The 20,255-nt window shown below is 36.8% G+C and overlaps 3 protein-coding genes across 4 annotated transcripts in view; 1 reads left to right on the plus strand and 2 right to left on the minus strand.

The window, feature by feature from the left end:
- Positions 1-10,360, minus strand: LOC135682676 (E3 ubiquitin-protein ligase MARCHF11). The gene is made up of 4 exons (XM_065197663.2): positions 9,458-10,360; positions 6,689-7,126; positions 1,114-1,739; positions 1-397 (listed from the first exon to the last, which is right to left on the minus strand). Exons 2-3 carry the CDS (start codon positions 7,064-7,066, stop codon positions 1,128-1,130), a joined length of 990 nt encoding a protein of 329 aa, XP_065053735.1. The 5' UTR covers positions 7,067-7,126; positions 9,458-10,360; the 3' UTR covers positions 1-397; positions 1,114-1,127.
- A 1,922-nt stretch (positions 10,361-12,282) lies between these two features.
- On the plus strand, positions 12,283-14,603 carry LOC148958351 (uncharacterized). Its single transcript, XM_089112961.1, has 3 exons — positions 12,283-12,451; positions 12,558-12,733; positions 13,600-14,603. Exons 1-3 carry the CDS (start codon positions 12,283-12,285, stop codon positions 14,080-14,082), a joined length of 828 nt encoding a protein of 275 aa, XP_088969087.1. The 3' UTR covers positions 14,083-14,603.
- A 2,876-nt stretch (positions 14,604-17,479) lies between these two features.
- The window catches only part of LOC135682426 (uncharacterized), a 31,222-nt gene continuing 28,446 nt past the window's right edge, over positions 17,480-20,255 (minus strand). For both annotated transcript variants that reach the window (XM_065197310.2, XM_065197311.2), the window contains exon 35: positions 17,480-19,362. In XM_065197310.2, coding sequence (XP_065053382.2) covers positions 18,188-19,362 — 1,175 coding nt within the window. In that variant the 3' untranslated portion in view covers positions 17,480-18,187. The remainder of the gene's footprint in view (positions 19,363-20,255) is intronic.

Here is a 20,255-nt window from a genome sequence, read left to right on the forward strand (position 1 = left end):
TACTTGGCAGTCAGAGACAAAGTTTTTACTATGGAAGAATAAATTTTCGTTCACAATCAGAAGCAATAACACGCCTGGTACTTTCGTTTCTCTAGGGATCTGCCAGAGGCAAAAGACCAGTCTTTGGGGACAATCTCAATCCCTGGTGGCATTAGCAATGGTTTTCAGGCAACAACGATTAGCACTGCAAATTAAGAATTGTTTTCAACCAATTAACGTAGAGTTATAATATTAACATCAATAAAACTGAGAACTAAACTGTTATTGAATTATTCAGGAATATTTCAATAAATATTTTTTATTATTATAGAGGACAGAAAATATTTTTTTACATTTTCATCGACCATCTAAAACAGCTGTTTTGCAAATTTTGCATTTCAAGGCAGCGCAGCAGCACCTGCGTAGGAGAAAATTGTGATTAAAAACGTTTATTAAAGATTAAACAATACTTTTATTATAATGGCTGAACATTTTCTCAATGAATGCTGCAAGGAAGAAGCATGTGTTTTCCATTGAAAAGATAATAAGATAAATTAGACAAAATTAGTGATGGTTTCCGTGAGTCATTAGTTACAGATTTCGAGAAAATAAATTTAGGAAGAGTTTGATTCAAAGAAGAATTGCATAAACTATTCCAAAAAGTTAAAAAATTATTGATTCAAAGATTACAAACGCTTTCTTAACGCCCACTTAGAGTTAACCACAGCAAGTAGGTTGTTGAGTAGAATTTTTCCTGCAAATTATACAGTTAAAACCGTTTTGCATACGGCTAAGATTGCGATTTCAAGAAACTCATTGAAATGAATATGACATCTGTAAAAATATTTCTGCTCCTGGAAATATTGGCCTTAACTGTCTAAAACATTTTTCCTGGAATTTAAAACTCGATACCTTCTAAATGGATTCTCCTATATCTTGTTAACCAAATGTTTTCTCAGAATATGTATGATATAAACTCGTACCCGTAGAAATTTTATACCAAAATTGCGAATAATTACACCAAAAATTAATCATGTGATAAATTATTCAGAAAATTCTAAGACAATAATTAGATTAGTTAATAATGATCAATTGCTAAATTAAATCTCGTTAAAGGTAATTTTCAATACTTGCCTTTTTTGTTAATATTATATGCATGTTTCAGCAAGATTTTGCAGACATTTAAAATCTTTCACATATTCCATTCTTTGGTCCATGGAATTCCTAAAAATGTAGCTATTAGTGTCATCATCGATGTCAATTTCCACGAAAACAGACTCGCCAATCAAATCGGACTGATTCTCTTCCTGGCTCTGCAGATCAGAACTACCTCCGTCTTGATCGCTGAGTAGGCGACAGTTTACAGAAAGCGATTTGTCATTGCCTCTTAAAGAATTCAAAGTCAATTTTGATTGGGTAGTTGACATTCCTTTACAGCTCTTTTTTAACAGACTTTCATCTTTCTTTTCGACGTATTCTTGAATGAAAATTTCTTGGTTTAACGCAAGCACTCTTTGAAAGTACTTTTTACCTTGTCGGCAACTGTCTAAAATAATCCCGATAACCGCAGTAAAAATGAATATACCATTTAACATGTAGGCATACTTGATCTCAGTTGACGTTCTCTCAAACACAGCTGCTGACGATTTGGAGGTCTGGGACCAAACGATCCATGTTACCGACGTCACGAGCATTGCAAAGAACGCAAAGAACAAGACAAGATGAAGCCAGCCCTGGATTCCAATTCCCGGAAATCGCCACTGAAAATAAAGATGTCATAACTGTAGAAACCTTTCGAAGGAACCAAAATTGGGATATTCGATTGTGAAGTTAAAAAGCTATACAGGGGAATTCCGTGACATTTACCTCCTCAATTTGGATCTTCAAGAACAACAATAGATATAAACCAAACAATTCTCTCCAGTCCTTATTTAATAGCCTCTTAATTTTTTAACCTCATAAGAATTCTTATAGCTTGAAATTTTCTCTGAAATTAACGCCTTTTTAAAACCTCAATTCTTGTTCCAAGCTTGTAATGTTTCTATGTCAAAATGATTCTCTCTGGGCTTTAATGGACTTTTTCGCAGATAGTTTCAAAAAAATGCTGTGAGCACAGGGCCATCACTACAAGGGAGTGTGGTGGTGCGACACCCCCTTAAAAAAGAGTTCCATAGCAAAATCGGCTTTCTTGTCGTTTAGAGGTGCTTTGTTGGTAAATGTTAAGACTTGTCAGCAATGATGGCTCACCCTACTTGTCAGCAAATGGGACCTAAGCACCCCAGTTGATGACAATAGATAGCAACGGCCCTGTATGAATATAGTTTCAAAATTCGACAAAGTTGACTATTTTAAAATGAATTACGTTTTCTCTGACTACAGAGGACTAGCACTGAGTTATTCAGCGTTATTTGACGTAGGCCACACCAAAAGCAAATGTAGTAATCACTCAACAAGACACATGAGAAGCTTGAGAAGGTGTTGTTCATATCATTAGTTGTTTCAGCCAAGTTTATCGCCAAGTAGTATTATGGTCTTTAGGCCGTCCACCTGAATTTCGCAAGTACAAAGAAAATGCCTTTGCAATAAAATCATAACAACTTAATCATGTGCCTAGCAATGAAAAATAAAATAACGATAAATAACTTAAATTGATAAATATGGCTTTTGTAACTATTTCATCATAGCAGGTGCAGTTTTTGTAATACATTTTGAAACATTACACCTACAAAAAATCAAGCGTGTCTTATCTTTTATGAAAAAACGCAATACAAAATCTGCCGCGATATCATTAGCAACCAGGAAAGATTTCCTCGTGGTCGGAAAGCCAAAATATTGTAAATGATTAATGACTTAGGGGCTCTATTAAAAATGGAAGAGCTATTTCGCGAAAACCACATAATTTAATTATTTTTATAGATAAGCGAAAACATAGACAGCGATTTGTTAAACCATCTCAAGCGATCTTGATTTTGCCGTGGAAATGGCCTTTGATCGGCTGGAAAGATAAAAATGAACATGGGAGTGAGGTTTGCGATTAAACCATGCTGTTAGAAAGCAGTTTATTATTGCTTATTTGTATAGTGTATTTTCTTGTATTTGCATCAGTTTATATACCAAGTTGTATTAATGTTAAGTGTAACTATGTAATTAGCAATTACTGTTACTTTTTAATGGGGTGCTTAGTGTAGTAGCAGGGTTACAACGCATTTTCGCGCTTCTTGTCAATCGCCTTGTAGCGTCAATTTTTCGTTAGTAAATATATATATATATATATATGATATATATAAACAAATCAGATCTTGAAAGTCACTACATGGATAGTGTATACGATTCTGTGTTTAACAATTTTCGTCATCTATTTTTTTACAAACACATAAACCTGTAATTCATTCAGCTTCCTATCAAACTTTTCTCCTTTTATCAAGGGTCGATTGGCAACTTTGAGCTGACATCATAACCCCGTTTGCACTGCTTCAAACTGGTCAGATAGCTTTCCGCATACCAAAGCGAGGACAGAGAAGCTTTCCGTGTACAAAATCGAGGTCAGAGAGGTTTGTCTGTTTTCCGCATACCGTGGACTTACAGTATCCGTTACCCTGGGTGCCAGAGCCTCATAGAGTCAAAGGATGAAGAACGGGGGAAAGGAAATGCGAAGGAGAATGGAAGAGGAAAGGGGAGAGACCATCGCAATTCCTTCCCCCGTTCTTCATCCTTTGACTCTCTGAGGCTCTGGCACCCAAGGTAAGTATCGGTCCAAGTTTGGATCTGCTATCCGTACCAATTTAGGAAAGCTCATTAGGTACACGTTTTTATATAAGAACAACCCCTTTATAGAAAACATCAGGCTGAAATTTGCAACAGAACAACATAAATTATAAGCAAAATAGCACTGAAGCAAGAATGAAACAAACTCATTACACAAAAGATCAGTTCAACAACATCGATATAAGTTTAAAATTAGAGATTAGTGATTTTCGGTCTTGCCCTTTTTGCTGTAAGAAAATGCCCATTTCCAATCAAAGATGGCACCAATTAGGAACGCTCATGATTAACGTTTCCTTACAATGTGACAATGTTAGAATCACAAAATCAATTCTTTGACATCACGAGTTACTCTGCCTTCCGATTTAGATGAAACAGAAAGTAGATTTTGCCGAGATCTTTGGGGAGAATTTTTTACTCGGGTGTTCACACTCCTTCAAGTAACGAAAAATTATCCTTAAAATCTGAATACATTTATATCAAGAATATATTCTTAGAATGGGGAATTTCTTAAATAATCTTCTTACAAACCATTTCTTTGACGGGAAAAATAGGGTGGGTTTTGCAATCTTCTTCGAATAGAATGGTCTAACATTACAGAGCTTGGGAAATCTTTCACGTATTTTGACCAGACATTTCTTGGGACTAGCGTTAGCAACCAACAATCTCTTGAAAACAGGATATGAAAGTCCCTATCAATAATAACTCCACCATTTTATACTTCCTGGTGCATCAATGCAACTGATTGTTCAGAATTACTCCCGATATTGGGCACACAATCGTTCCTTTCCAGGCATTCAATCTTGGACAGTAGGGGGAAGGATAATAATTAAGAGCTTTCCATTGATATCAAAGGTAATCTGGTGTAATTAAAAAAGCATTACCTATCGCTATAATTAACATATTATTAGTATTTAGAAATACATATAAAGATATCCTGTTTCACAGAAGTTGTCAACGATGCTGAGACATTTTTAATAAACTAAAATCTGAGGAAAATAATTGTGTACTTTTTCGGGACTTTTCCCCATTGCTGAGGCCCTCGTTAGCCCGGGTTTAGTGGTCCGAGACTGGCGCAAGAGGACGACCCTGGGCTACTAGGCAAAGTTGTCAAATGCAGACCTGTCAACCTTAAATTTTCAAAACCTGGAGATTTTAGATTTTTCCTGAAAAAAAAACAGGGAGATTTGGTCAAAAACAGGGAGATCACAGAAATTCGTTAAGGGAATAAATATACCTGATAAAATGTTGTGCTCAGCAAACATTTTGTGAAAAAAGTGACCATGAGAAGTATCTTCATGATAACTTTTAATGCTTTTTTGTTAATCAGTAAGCACTAACGAAAAATTGTTGTCATGTGGAAAGTCAATGTGACCATTATATCTTAATTATACCTCTGTAAAAAAGAAAACATACACAATGGACCTGTTTTTGAAGCATAAGATGCGCAATTCATTCAAAATATTCGGTGAAGAATCTTCCTAGAAATTCTGCTAGACATCTTCAAAACCAGGAGAAACATTTAAAAAACCAGGAGACCGGGTAAAAGCAATCAAAACCGGGAGTCTCCCGGCGGAACCGGGAGAGTTGACAGGTCTGCAAATGAACTAGAAAGGGGGGGGGGGTGGGTGTGGACATGTATCGGAGAACTCACCAAAACGTATAAAACGAGGTAAATTGGATCTTTCCATCCGAATTCGCTATATTTTCGCATATTTGTTGCTAATAATGTATCATGATACGCCAAATCGAGCTCATATGAATATGTTATAACCCAATCAAGAAAAAATATTAAGCGTTGTTATAAATTGTCGCGGCTGTTTCTATTAAAAGCAAAATAACCTTTCTGCTGCTTAGACAGGCCTAGTCACTGTGATCCCAACAATATTCGCTTCTTTGCGGCCAAGCATATTGTGAGATGATCTCCTCGCTTGACATATGTTTCATTAAAATTGCATCGAGTTTTGGCTAGTCGATCATTTTTAATTCTATCGTAATTTTTTAGGCCCTCCCATATTTAGAAAAATCTAAGAAATCCTTTAGCAATGCGTCGATAAACATACCATTCTTTTCTATAAATTCCGTAGTCGAGTCTATTATCAATGGAAAAAACTTGAGCGGTAAAAACGAATTTGAGACAAAACTATGTAAAATATTAAATCAACGGCTGGTATCCTAACAGTTTCAGCTTCAAGTTTTATCTTTAAAGATTTGATCGAATAGAGTGAATTTCTCTCCGGCTTTTGAAAAAATCTTGAGGATTCTTTTAGCAAAATAACAAAAGAAAAAGAAAGGCAAAACTGGTAAGAGATTGGATTCAGAAGGCTCAAATTTTAGGGTTTTTTTGAAAATTTATACCTCCAGAAAGGGGGTGGGGCAGAAAATCTATTATTTTGAGTAAAAGGCGTGCTCGTTATTATGAGGTAGTGTAGCGTTTTAGTGAGGTGTGATTTCGAAACAGTGTCGTTATTGTGAAAAACCACAACAAAACTTCACAATAAAAGGTTCGTAATCAATATTTGCGAAGGGAAAACGAAGTTGAAATTTAACCAGACTTTTGAAAGGGTTGTGAGACTTGACAGGTTTGTTCCCTTCGGGGGACAAGCACCCCCCTTACCCATATCCTAAGACGCTCAGTGATTCATCAACAGACGAACAACATTTTTCTCCATTTCTCAAATGGTAACACCGCAAGAAAATTTTTACTGATAATATATTTCCAACAAAAACTCAGCAGCCGCTGTTGCCTTTGTTTTTTTATCTAGATCTCACAACAAAAGATTTTAACTGACAAATTACAGTGCCTGCTTCCAGAAAGTTTCTCCAACCAAGGATATTTTCTTCTCTATCGATGATTTTACCATAAAATGAGAAATGCGATATTACGAATCAAGTAGATCACGGTTTCAAGTAATGAAGCACTTCAAATTTAAAGAAATATATTTACCTCTGTGAATGTTTTTCTGCGCGACCTTGTAACAGTGTAATTGTGTTTGCAGATTTCACACGTAAGATCTCCAGAGCGCGAAACCCAGTTCAGCAGACACGCGTGGTGCACGTGCTTGATCGAGCCGAGACATTTACACGCAGTCATAAGTTTTTCCTCGTTATCCCCATCATGGCAAATTCTGCAACATGAATCCATTGATGTAGACAAGCCCCTCTTTGCAGCGAGGCTGTATTGTGAGCTTTCACTGGTTGTCCGTGGCGTGTCGCGATTTGGCCGTGGCGGTGTGCTTGTGGCAAACAACTTGAGGTTTAGTTCGGAATCAGAACTGTTGGATCTTGACAAACACGATGAAATGCTTCCTCCACGCATTTTCATGATTTGACAGGAAACCCCGAATACAGCTTTATTCCGATTGAATTTTACAACAGGTAAGATCTATAAGGACGGAGTAATTACATTATTAGTTTAAGAACCACACTTAAATCGTACACAGTTCATTAATTGCAACTTAACTGCCTGGCCACGAGCATTTTCAAGTTATTCGCTAAACAAGGAAGCCATTAAGAAGCATTCGCTTTCCATTGGGTTTTCTCAAAGACAAAGGAATGGATGCTAAATGTTATTGTTAAGCCTCGTTTTCAATCATTTATGGATAAAGAACTAAACCAGGTGTGTACTCATCGAGCAATTTCGCAAAGGGTTTGGTCAAAAGACATCTGTCGAATTTTTAACGATCTTTATCGAAACCTGTTCTAAAATTGACTTGCTGTTAAAATTCTTCACTATGGCATCCGGTTTCACAGCACAGAGACCCAATGTTTTCAAACCAACTTTGTTTGATATAGAATTTGCTGGCAAAATAGAAAGTGCTTGATAGAAAGATAAACAGAAACCAAGCATGTTTAGAATGATAAAAACTGAAAGTAGACTTGCAGTGGTTAAAAACGAATCTTCTATGTACCGGTCATTTTAGATAACTTTAAATCCGAAATCAGAATTGACTGATTCCATTTTCAAATTTGTAATTGATTAATTTATACAGTAAATAAAGTAAAACAAAACAAAAGTGTAAAAAGGGATCTTTTTTGTAGAAGATATCTTAGAATAGAGAGCCGTTGAGATATGCGTATTTTGGATCGTTTTTGAAAATGGTCACGCGAAAGTTTCACATTCAGATTGTCAGCCATAGCTTTGTCTCAACCGTCTCGTGAAGTGATCACATGCCTTTTTCCTCGTAACTAAAACACTGTGCCGTCATTAAATACCGTAAATCCCCAAATTGCCCCCCTCTCTCGAATAAGCCCCCACTGCTACCGTATATTCTCCAATTGGACCCCTCAATTTGACGGTCTTTGCCATCTGAGGTTGCTTATGGCGTTTTATTGAATTACCACGACAAATTCGTACTTTTGGTAGTAATTAATTGAATGCTCATAAACGAGGTGTTTTAGAAATGTCTTCTTATTGTCTACAATAATTTTATAAACCCCTCCCTCGTATAAGCCCCCATCCAAAAATGTTAAAAATAAATAAGCTAATTCGAGGATTCGCGGTAATACCTTTTATCAATATTCAGTTTTTTCCGTTGTCAATTCACCCTCTAGGAGCATGTGCATGTGCCCCCACTTTTCAGAAAAGAGGAAAGTACACAATTTCAGTTAACGGAGGTGCCATTTTTTCCTACATGTGCCCCCCCCCCCACATTTGAAATGTTTCCTACGTCTATGCCTGCACAAACACTTGAACTTTTCTGATTATAATTCAAGGCCGTCGGAAGCGGGGGGCTGAAAGGGGGTGCTGGAGCCCGAATGATTGCCCAGCTGTAGCACTGAATGAGACGAAATACAATGGGCAGCCCCATCCCCCCCTCTGAATATGAATTTCGTTCCAACGGCACTGTAATTTATATATTTATCAATTGTATAATGGGTTCTTTATTCGAAATAATAAGGGGAGTGGATAAGTATTTCCAATAATCATATGAGGGTATTTCTTTGAAGGAAAGAACTGAAGGAAAATTAAAATTGGTTGTAACAACGGGAAACTTTGAATAGCTGCAAATTCGAATAGATGAGAGCCAATTGTAAATGTTTAAGAAGTCAACACTTAATGATAATAATGTAGGAAATGCTAATAACATAATAATACTTTTGCAAGGTACAGACAATGTCGGAAATACACATTGCTAAAACATTTCTAATTCAAATCCTTCAAGACCATTTCAGTTAAAACGCATAGGATTTTCGTTGCATATGAAACTTCACACCGATTCTGGGCTTTAAATGCTCATCAATATTTTTGATAATCTAAACTTAAGGGAAAACAAAATTGAAAAAAATTGATCAAGTTTGATAAAACTATGCGCATTATAAATTAGAGAGAAGAGATTAATTAGTTCTGAGAATTCGAACTCATAAATTTTCTGTAACCAAAGAAAGCACGGTCTAAGAAATTATTTTCTGGATGCCCAGAAACAAAACTGATAAAGATTGATTAAATATCAAAGAGATGAAAAAATTCTAGCCTAAATGCAAGAGCTTTGCAAAAGTTATTTCTTTGCAAAAATGCGACCGAAAGCATTGCATAATATTTTGTGACCAGAATTGACAAAATTACGTGCAACATTTCCCTGAAATTTTCCCGCAAGAAGTTTCCAGTGCTTTTCAAGCATTAGATGAAAATTATGTGAAGAAGCAGAACATGAAATTTCTAGCTAAAAAGTGAACTGAAATTAATCGCAGATAAAAACAGTAAAATGTACGGTACCTTTTAGTGCTTTTGGTGATTTCCTAGGAATGGAACCCCGCAAGTCCAACCGCTCTTGGAGATAAATCTTGGAGATTGTGTGGTATGATCTCAAAGAGCTTTTTCGATAAACAACTTTGGCCTAAACAAAACGAATTGATAAATTTGCATAATTCTGGTGCAAGGAGCAAGGGACATTTTGTTTTTATTGTCTCAAGAGGGACAACAATTCATACGGGAATTGCATTAAGCAAATAAAACTGGCACAATCAGCACAACATTGGTGCAAGAAAGAATGAATTCGCAGATCTGTTAGGACATGCCTAACCAGAGCATTTAGGAGCGTGTAAGTTTCACGAGAAATTGATTACAAAACAACTCGCAAAGGAATTGTGAAATTGACACTTGTAAGTTTCCCTTGCTTAGTCTATAGAATCAGAGGTTTTTCTGTCTAATGAAAAATCACCTTCGCTTGTAGACATTTTAAAAGAGGGGGTTACAATTTTTAATAACCTAAATCAAAAATAAAACTATTGGAGTTTATAACAAAAATAACACACATACAGCAATTTATTTATCGAAATAATACATTCCAGCTTAAATAATTGTTTTTAGGTCATCAAGCGAAACATTTTACAGGGTAGACGAAAATTTGCACACGATAAAATGCATGTTTTGTTCAGGATTACTAAATATTCGCAGATTTTTGGTTGCATTGATTACATCATCATTTATTGTCGCTACCCCTCCATTTCTATTTCATACAGCTAATTTAATTTATGAATTTTAACGAGATTTAATATATCAAATTTTTGATGGAAATATAAGATTACTCAATTTTTGGCAATGGACTTGAATAATTCATTATTCAATTTATATTTATCTACAAACAGTGTTCTTTTGATCTAGAAACCAAATTCAAGTCATCGAAATTAACCACTAAAAAGCTTGAATTGCTTACAGCGGTAAAAACTCATTCACTGCTAATAAAAGGAATTCAGTGAAGGTTTCGGTAAATTTTGTTTCACGTTTCTTACCTAAAAGCAAAACTATTAACGGTATCGGATGAAACTTGGATATCATTCGATGCACAAAAAAAGTGGTGATTCCAACCATATCAAAATAATTTGCAAATATTGTAAAATGATATTTTCCAGTCAAATTTCTTGCTTAAAAAAATGTTCCACCTTCGAAAGCTATTTTGCACCTTTACGTTTTAGGCAACAAAATCTGACCAATGGTTGTCTAACTTAAATCCCTAGAACTGCAGATCCTTAGCTACCCCCCCCCCCCCTCCTACCCCCCACAGTTTTGTATGGCTATAAAAGACAGACCAGAGCAAATACAGAATTTTACGACACTCTTTGCTTACCCCACATCTATCCTGGCCGTGTGAAAATTTTTGTGCCATTGGTTCCTTGGGTACAAAATAGCTTTTACTGATTTTACTGATCGCATTTGCAAGGTACACTCGTAAACCACAGTGAAATGTGGGTCAAGCCATTTGAAGCTTTAAGATCTAAATAAGTCTTTTTAAATAAACACAGCTGTACATGGGATACATGGATGTGCCATGCGATATTGTAAATGAGACATTCGACCACAACCGCCAAGCAACGATTTTCAGGCTTGGACTGAAAACTTCAATAAAGATTTTTTTGAAACCTTCGGTTGTATGGGATTCTTTCATACAAAACTTCTGTAAGTTTCAAATTTGGTATCATTGTGTGCCTTGAAACGCAGCTTCCAGAATGTGAAGATATCAAAAATGGATGTTTTCATCCAGAAAACGTTTACCGTTAAACCCAAAGCAATTGCTATAAAGATAACACCGAATTCATAGGTAAAAATGAGTTTGAGTTAAAAAAAGACACAAGAATTAGAAAAAAGGTCATTTGTTTTGAAAATTGCTAAAATTGATCAAAACTCAAACTAACAGTTTTTCAACTACTTACCTAATCAAGATAGAAGCTGCTTCGTATTAATTTTCAGCATCGGTTGGAATCCTTCACTCCCGTTCATAACGACCTGCGATTTAGATTTGTTCAATCGAACACTCATCAGTGTTTGAAATTCGAGACTGCCTGGGTTTGCTAGAATTAACCCTCCCTCCGGGCAAATTAAAACTTACAGAACTAAGTGCTGTAGCAAGGATACAGCCTTTGGGTGGGAGGGGCACCGTTGTTTGAGAGCGATAGGAACAGAAGGGATCGTTCATTGAAAACAAAGAATTATCATCAATTTTAGGGGACACGAACCCCCCAAGAAAAATTGTTGTTACGGACCTGGAACCACAATATAAAAATTTAAGGGCCTTTTCAGCTTGTTACAGAAACTCACAGTTCTTTTATGCTGATTTTTACTGTATTATGCTAGAAAACCTGGAATCTCTGTTCATCAAAAGAAATACGATCCTTAAAGAAAATGAAGAGGGTTAAGGAAGGAGAAGGGGATGAATAAAGATGGATCGGCAACATCAGACGCGAAACAGAGCTGTGTCACACACGACTCCTGTTGAAGGTAAGATTAAGGGGCAGTCGTCCCGATTAAAGCCTAGCGCACACAGCAGATTTTTGTCGCAAAAGACGAAGATTTTTGTCTCAAAAGACGAAAATCTGTAGTGTGCGGGGCAAAATCGCAAAGATTTTTGTCTTTTACGATTATCTTTGAGATCAAAAATGTTTGATATTTGTCTTTGTCTTTTACGACGAAAGACAAAAATCGTGCAATGTGCGGGGTCGAAAGACAAGTTTTTAATTTTTAAACCAATAAAACTTGGATTATATGGTCACGTGAATTCTGTGGAGCCTTTCTTTCCCGCCAAAAGAAAAAAGATCGAGAACGCCATGGAGAATACAGAAGACGAAGTCGGTATATGGACAGCAAACAAAGAGGAGCTTGTCGATCTGTGGCAAGAAAAGGCTTGTCTGTATATGGTTACGTCTCCAGAATATTCAGACAGAAACAAGAAGCTAGCAGCCCTGAACGAAATTGCAACTAAACTTTCTTCAAACGGTGAGTGAATAATTTTGACTAGCTAGCTAGGCTAGTCCTCTTTTCTTAGGCCTACTCAATTTGAAGTGAAACATTGCTGTACGAATTCATGTTTTATTCATTCTAGTGAATCAAGTTAAAAAAAGAATCGCATCTCTGCGCACGCAATATGCACGCTCCCGCAGAATCCCAAGCAGTGGAAGTGCACGACCAAAAAAGACGAAGAAGACTCAATGGATAGAAGACCGCCTTCAATTTTTAAGCCCATATGTATCCAACAGAGTGTCTATTTCTAATTTGCAGGTACAATACAACACTAGCTAGTTGAGTTCATTATTTTTTGTTGCAACCATACTATCTTGCCATGATACTGATCCAGATGTTGAGCAAAAATATTGTTTCAAAAGCTCACGCTGACCCTTAGCACTTAATGAACAGTTTCTGTTTTTTGTCTTCTGTAACTCAGTTAGAGATTTGTCTAATCTCCAGCTGCCTTGAAAAAGCTCATGGTTGTCTCTTTCACTGTCACATGCATTTTTATATGAAGGCTGCTCATCAATCAGCATGTTGTGCAGACAACAAATTGCCAGCACAATTTGCTTAGCCTTTTCAGGCTCCAACATAATCTTTGTCAGCATCACCCTGAACCTATTAGCCATGATACCAAAAGCGTTTTCGACAACCCGTCGTGCTCTAGAAAGCCTGTAGTTGAAAATGTGCTGTTCATGTAACAGTTGTCTAAATGGGAATGGTTTCATGATATCATTTCTCAAGGGAAATGCATCATCACCAATGATATGATAATGACATTTGATGCATGTTTCCCCAAATTGCTCAGCTTCTGGAAAGGCAATTGATTTGTCTTTCATCTGTTGATTTAGAGGCGATGTTTCAAAAAGTCCAGCATCACCATTTCTTCCACTTGCACCAACATCAACAAATATCAACTTGTAGTCATAACTTGCCAATGCTAGAAGGACTATGCTGAAATATCCCTTGTAGTTGAAGTACTCTGATCCAGACATTTTTGGTTGTTTGATTGCAATGTGTTTGCCATCTAATGCACCAACACAAAAAGGATAGTCCCATAAATTGTAGAAACCATCACTGATTGTTTTCCATTGATGAGATGTGCTTGGAATCTAAAATACAAAAATATTAAATTTTAGTCTTCAACTGAAAGTTTATCTGAGCCACAGCTTAACACTGGTGACAGTGACTGTGATGGAGACTTGGACGACAATGATGCCCCTGCTGCAGAGACACCAGTTTCAACAAGCAGGCCACTGGCTGCTGTTAAAAAATCCAAAACTGCAAAGCAGAAAAAGGAAGAGGAAGAACTCTCCATTCTGAAGTCTCTTGCATCATCTTTCTCTGCAGATGAAAATTTAGCTGCAAAAAAGGATGCAAAGCCAAGCCCTTCAGCTGCCTTTGGGGAATACGTTACACATGCTTTGTCTGTGATGGATGAGAAAACAAGACTTGTTGCAATGAACAACATTCAAAATGCTCTTTTTCAGGCACAGATGGGCTCTTTCTCAAATGAATTCAACAACCCATATCATGCTGGTCAACATGCTAGAATGCAGTCTTTCAGGCAGTCACTTGACCAGCAAGATATGAGTGAAGGGCCATCGTACGGACAATTCTAATCTTTAAAATTCATACAGTATATTGCTTTCACTGCACTCTTCAATGTTATGTGAGTTGGTTTTAATTAGCACATTAAATATTGTATTGAAAACCAAAAAGTAGAAAACAAAAAATGTTATGTACCTTAAGATATCTATCCTTAAGATTCTGATAAATTGCATCACAAGTTTCTGTCACTATTGATGAAATTGTTCTTTCTCCAAGTCTATATGAAAATCCCAGGCTGTGAAATGACTCTCCTGTAAAGATATGCAACATCTTATTATACCAATCAATATCTAAAATGATATGATTACCTCAATTTCTCCATGTAAGATTATCAGATTTATGATTGCATTCATTTTGATGATACTCAATTCAAAATGCTCATTATGATTGGCATTAAAGGTGAAATGGTTTGTGAAAGATATCAATTAGTAAGAAGTATTGTCATTATTGTTATTAAGTATTGCTACGAACTCTGTAGAAGAAACATTTAGAATATTTAAAGTTATTTTTATTATTCACAAATATATTTTTACTTTTCTCATTTGTATCCTATATTTTCTCTTTGAATCAAGCTGGCAGACTATTGTGAAATCTCACCTGTTGCTAAGTATCGTAGTGTGACTGCAAGTCTTTCTGCTGCACTAATTGATTTTCGCATGTGAGTGTCTTTTCTTTGAATCATTGGTCTTACTTTGGCAAGAAGAGATTTGAAAAGGTCTTCGTTGAGACGAAAATAGCGTTGGTACATAGGTTTATCCTCCGATGCTAACTCCTGAACAAGATTCTGATATGCTCCCAGCTCATTTCTACGCTCAATCCAGGATTTCACCCACATTCGTCTCGCAATTCGCCTCCTTCTTCTTCGTCTTATTAAAAGGATAATAGCCAACAGTGCTTTCTTTTTTGTCAAATTCATAACCTTTGTCAGTTTCTTGAGCAATTTTATTCGTGTTTGGAATTTTATTTTACGCGCCAAGAAGTTCAAACAATGTGAAAAAGAGGTCACAAAACTTAATCGAGGCACTAATCCGAAAAAAATCGTGCTGTGTGCGGGCAATCAGTTTTTATGAAAAAGACAAAAATCTTCGTCTTTTGCGACAAATATCTGCTGTGTGCGCTAGGCTTAAGGAAAGCTGGCAACACAAACAAGCTCCGCAACCAAGCTACGCTAGGAAGCAACGCAAGCAAGCAAGCAACGCAAGCAAGCATAGAAGCCAATTTCTTAATTTCCTTGCGATAGCAAAATATTTCAATGGATTTATAAGTGCTCATGTTATGATGTAGTCCGATCAAACAATTAATACGAGAATGCATCAAACATGAACCAATTTTGACTTTCCGTTTCTTGAATGAAGAAAAGTATTGCTTTTAAGGTGCTCCCTGAAAACCAGCTCTGCGACGAAAAGGGTCCAAGGAATGCTGAGCACCCTCGACAATGCCCCTTGGGGCTTGAGTCCCAAAGCCCCCATGAAGTTGATAAACAAAAACAAGTAAGTGATTTTAATAGAAAGAGTGAGGTTGTTGAAGCCCATGTGGGTAATAAATGAATCAGGACAGTTACCAAATGATTGCAGCGGTTGCCCCGGAGCTTTGCGACAAAATAAAGCATCAAATCAAGTCACACAATCACATTACTAAATTGAAGTTTGCAGGATTTTTTCTGCAAATTTGCATGATAGCAGATTGGAAACCAACAGCGATGACAAAGACATTGATCCAAGGGAAAGTTGAGGGCGCAAGGGAAAGAGGCAGACCAAGAAGGCAATGGGAAGACGACATCAAGGAGTGGACTGGAGAGGGATTGCGAGAACTATCAAGAATGGCGATGGATAGGGAGAAGTAGCGGAGCTCTGTGCATGGTTGGGCGCACCCACGGCCTACATAGGCTTAGGCGCAGAAGAAGAAGAAGATTGTTCAGTTTTGAAAGGGAGAAAACAGCTGACGCAGGGATCATGGTGTGGATTTAAAAGGAGAGGAACACCCGAGGAAAGTGTTTTATTACATGTAATTTGTGCTGAATGTCCGATTGTATATCTACAACAAATGATAAATAATTTCTAAATTAGTAAAATTGCAAGTTAGAATGGGAGGCAAAGGTAAAGGCTACACGATACAGGGGAATCGACTGTCAAAAACTTTATTGAACACCAGAGGTAGTTCCCCAGTTTTACTAAACTGCCCAGGTGTGGGGCTAAAATAGCTAAGTTTAGCAACATGTGGAAAACTCCCCTTGCAATGAAAACTTCTTCACACACTCTTTTTTATATGAACAACTTGATAAGGGCACGATCATCAACTTGGTAGAAAAATAAGCAGATATTTAGAATAAGATGAGGCGTGGGTGAGACTGTAGAAATTATTTTGGAAAGCATTTTCAATTCTGAATAATTTCCTCTGTCAAAGAATTGGTAAGATTGTAACGTTAATCATTTCCAAAGCAATTTAGCTCTTTACTAAGAAAGGTCCTTACTTAGGCTTCTTTATGGGTGGGTGTGATACTTTAAAAAATATACTTGGATTACACATCCAGTGTCGTTCTGCAGTAAAATATACCTCCACAAATCTAGTCTATAAGTCTAGCCTCTAAAATTTTGGTAAAATTAAGAACATTTAACCTGAACCTAGAATTCCTGGTTCTTGTGTCAAATTGTCGGCGTATACAAAAACAATAGCGGTCCCAAAATGCACTGCTGAGGAACATCGCCACAGCTGTTCTTCGGCGTACAACAAGTCTTTCAGCTTTATACATTAACAAGCTGTTTTCATAAATTTCTGATTATTTCCGTAAATAATTTTGATAATTGGGGGAAATTTGCCGCATTGCCTGGAGCCAAAATCATGTTTTTCATTTGGAAGGTTAAACTGCTGAGGCCATTGTAAAATTTAATGATTGTGGAAGCCACAAAGTGAGTACCCGTAGTGGTCTTTGTGGAACAAATGATGGAACAGAGATGCTCGGGGTGTAAGGGTGATAGGTTTTAAGATAGTGTGATCCCCATGATAACGCTACAGCAGCTGACGTTAACGGAAAATTCGAGTTCATTGTTCATCAAAGCGCATTTCTATATTCCATATTTATTGCATATAAAATTTTAAGATCAGTGACTGACTAAACATTTTCAAAAATTTAAACACGAGAGTAGGACAATACCTCATTGGCCTGGCAAACACTCTCACACCGAACGGCATGAACAGAACCACTGACTGTTAACCTTACAGCAACATTATCATTATTTCATATTATAGTACTTCATCCCCATTACATTTTCATTCCACCACCACAACCCACCCTCTCTCATTCGCCACCCTTCCCTCCTCTACCACTGCGCTGCATTCACACCATTCCACATCAGCCAATCCGACACCACCATCGCCTCTTTTAAATGTGTACATTTTTTGCCCGTTAACTTTTGCTCTGATGAAGCCCCGTATGCCGGGGCGAAATATTAGCCTTTACTGATTTACGTGTATTTATTGTTGTTTATTCTCGGCGTATTGCGGTGTTTCATATTTGCTACATTTCTATCGACTTTTCGCCGCAAAAACTCCTTGGAGCCCGTCGAGCAGCCTGCTACAGTGACCTTTTATTCATTCACACAGAAGGGCAATGGCCGTCTCAAGGAAAATGACAACAAATCCATTCATAAAATTTGAAATTAATTTCACAAACATTTAAAAACATTGACGATATAATTTGCAATAGCAGCAAAATCTATCAATGTCAGATTTACGCAAACGGGTCAAGTTAAGTATTAAATAAAAATACGAAAAAAACCGATTTTTGATGCGAGAAGTATGGAAACAGACGTTTATAGGCTAAATATATTTATATTATCAAAACATCGAATGAAGGATTAGCACAAAGCAATCGTGTCTTTATCACTGGCAGAATAAAGACACAAATGGCAGATGCTATTTACAACAATATTAAAAAACGCAAAAATTTAAGCATTACAAGAACGCTGGAATAGACACGAGCTTCTGTCTCATTTATATTCCAATGCGACCAACAGAAACGATCGCATGTTGCATATCTTGAAATTAATATTAACTCTTCTTATCGGATATTTCCAAAATGTAAACACTGCGAAAAATTATTTACAATATTTTCGATTCTTAAGAATTGTCATCAATTTTCGTCTCTATAGAGTCCAGCATCAGCTTGTTGAAATCGAACAACGTTCGGTGAATATTAACAGACTGTTTCAGTGACATCCTAGAAAGGTTATTTTTTATGGCACTTAGAGCTTTATCCAGCATTTGGCAACAATCTTCAGGTTTCGTGTCAGCTTCAGAATCCTTTTCTCGATTAAGTAATCCAGTCGATTCCTCGAAGCTCGACTCACCATTTATAACAATCTCAGTTTTTAAGATTTCAATCTTAGTTCGTGTTAGACTTTGATCCTTATCAACCGTTTCTAATCCGGATTCCTCTTTGTCAAATGCAGTTCCATTTTTGTCTGAACAACTCTGTAAACTTCTGTCCGTAACGGGTTGACTAGTAGGTTCGGGTCCCTCAGCTACCGGATTTTCGTGAACCTCCTGGATTGGTTCCACAATACTAGTTACATCGCATTTAAAAGCTTCAGATTCCGGATTCTCTGACAAAGCTGAATCCGGATTTTTATCATGATTAGAATCTGGATTCAATCTTGAGTTCTCGATTGAATCGTCCTCCGTGTTGTCAGAGTCGGTATTTTCATCTGAAGATTGAACCAAAATTGGCGCATGCTCTTCTTTTCCAAGTTCTTCGGATTCGGGCGAATTTTCACTTCCAGAGCTATCAATATCAGGGTATTGCAAAACAGTACCTTCTGTGATGTCTATCTTTATTTCTTTTGGGGCTTGGTTTCCTAAATCATTTTCCTGCTCGTTATTTTCAGCGTCCATTTCATCATCATCACCGATATCTTCACATATATCAGAAGACATCGTAGATTTTTCCTGAGAAGCTTCATCATCCGGTCGACATGAGTCCTCCATAACAACAACCTCATCACAATCGTTTTTACCACTGCTTTCATCCACTATTTCCTTGCTACCTTCCATCTCATGATCCGGGACATCTATGTCACAGGTTGCAGCAGAAAAGTCCAATTTCTCCGTGACATCATCTTCCTTCCCAGCTTCTTCCTTTTCTCGGTCTCCTTCATTTTCCTCCATATCTCTAAACAGTAATGTCGCTTTCATACTTCCTTTCTTCGTTGGTGTTTCGTTCACTTCTGCTTTCTTCAACCCCCCGTTTCTACTGTTTTCTTCTTTTATCTGAGATTTCACTTTCGTTGGAGACCCTGAAAGAATACAACAAATTGTCTAGGCATACCTATGACTTCAAGAACCTTCTCAAGGGGTTTCATATTTCCCAAGAGGTTTAGAAAAATTCCACTGGGGCTCTACATTACCCACTAGGCGCTCGCTTCCGAATTTTCGCATTTCTGCAACATTTTCCTATAAAAATCTTAGGTGCACATATTTCAAAAAGGAACACACCTGGTTGTTCTGTTAAAATAAAATTATCAATTGTCTCTAAAAACAAGAAATGTTTGGGAATTTTGAAAATTCCATTATATTGCCTGGTTTAAATTCTCCAATTTTAAAAAGCACATTGAAAAATTTAAGAGTTTAGGGTCTGAACCTTTTTTAGAAGATGCTAAGACCAGTGAGGTTCTTAGGGAAAAAGATCATTTTGAACCGAACATGAGAATGAGACAGTGCGGTAAATCAGCCGGACATAACGACCGGAATAAAATATCTCTATTTAACATTTTGCAGTTTGCATTTTCAGAAAATGTTGAGAGTTTTTTTTGGTTCTTTTTGTGAAAATATTCAAGAAATCACAAAAACATTTTCAAAAACTTTTTCCTAAGATGCTAAATGGAGAAGCTGCAACTGATTTTTTACCAAAAAGTGCATCTTTCTCTTTGAAAGATTGCAAGTTGCGTTGGTGACTTAATTTCATTTAAGTATCAAGGTAATCCAGAGTTCCCTTAAGTAAACCGGAGTTCCTTGAAATGAAACCTGAGTTCCTTGAAATAAAACCTGAGTTCCTTAAAATAAATCCGGAGAAATAAATCCGGAGAAATAAATCCGGAGAAATAAAACCTGAGTTCCCTTAAATGAATCCGGAGTTGACTTAAATAAACCGGAGTTCCTTTAAATAAAGCCGGATTTCCTTGAATCCAGA

The sequence above is a fragment of the Rhopilema esculentum genome, chromosome 16, assembly GCF_057945365.1.
Source record: "Rhopilema esculentum isolate cy_ngs chromosome 16, ASM5794536v1, whole genome shotgun sequence".
Lineage (NCBI taxonomy): Eukaryota > Metazoa > Cnidaria > Scyphozoa > Rhizostomeae > Rhizostomatidae > Rhopilema > Rhopilema esculentum.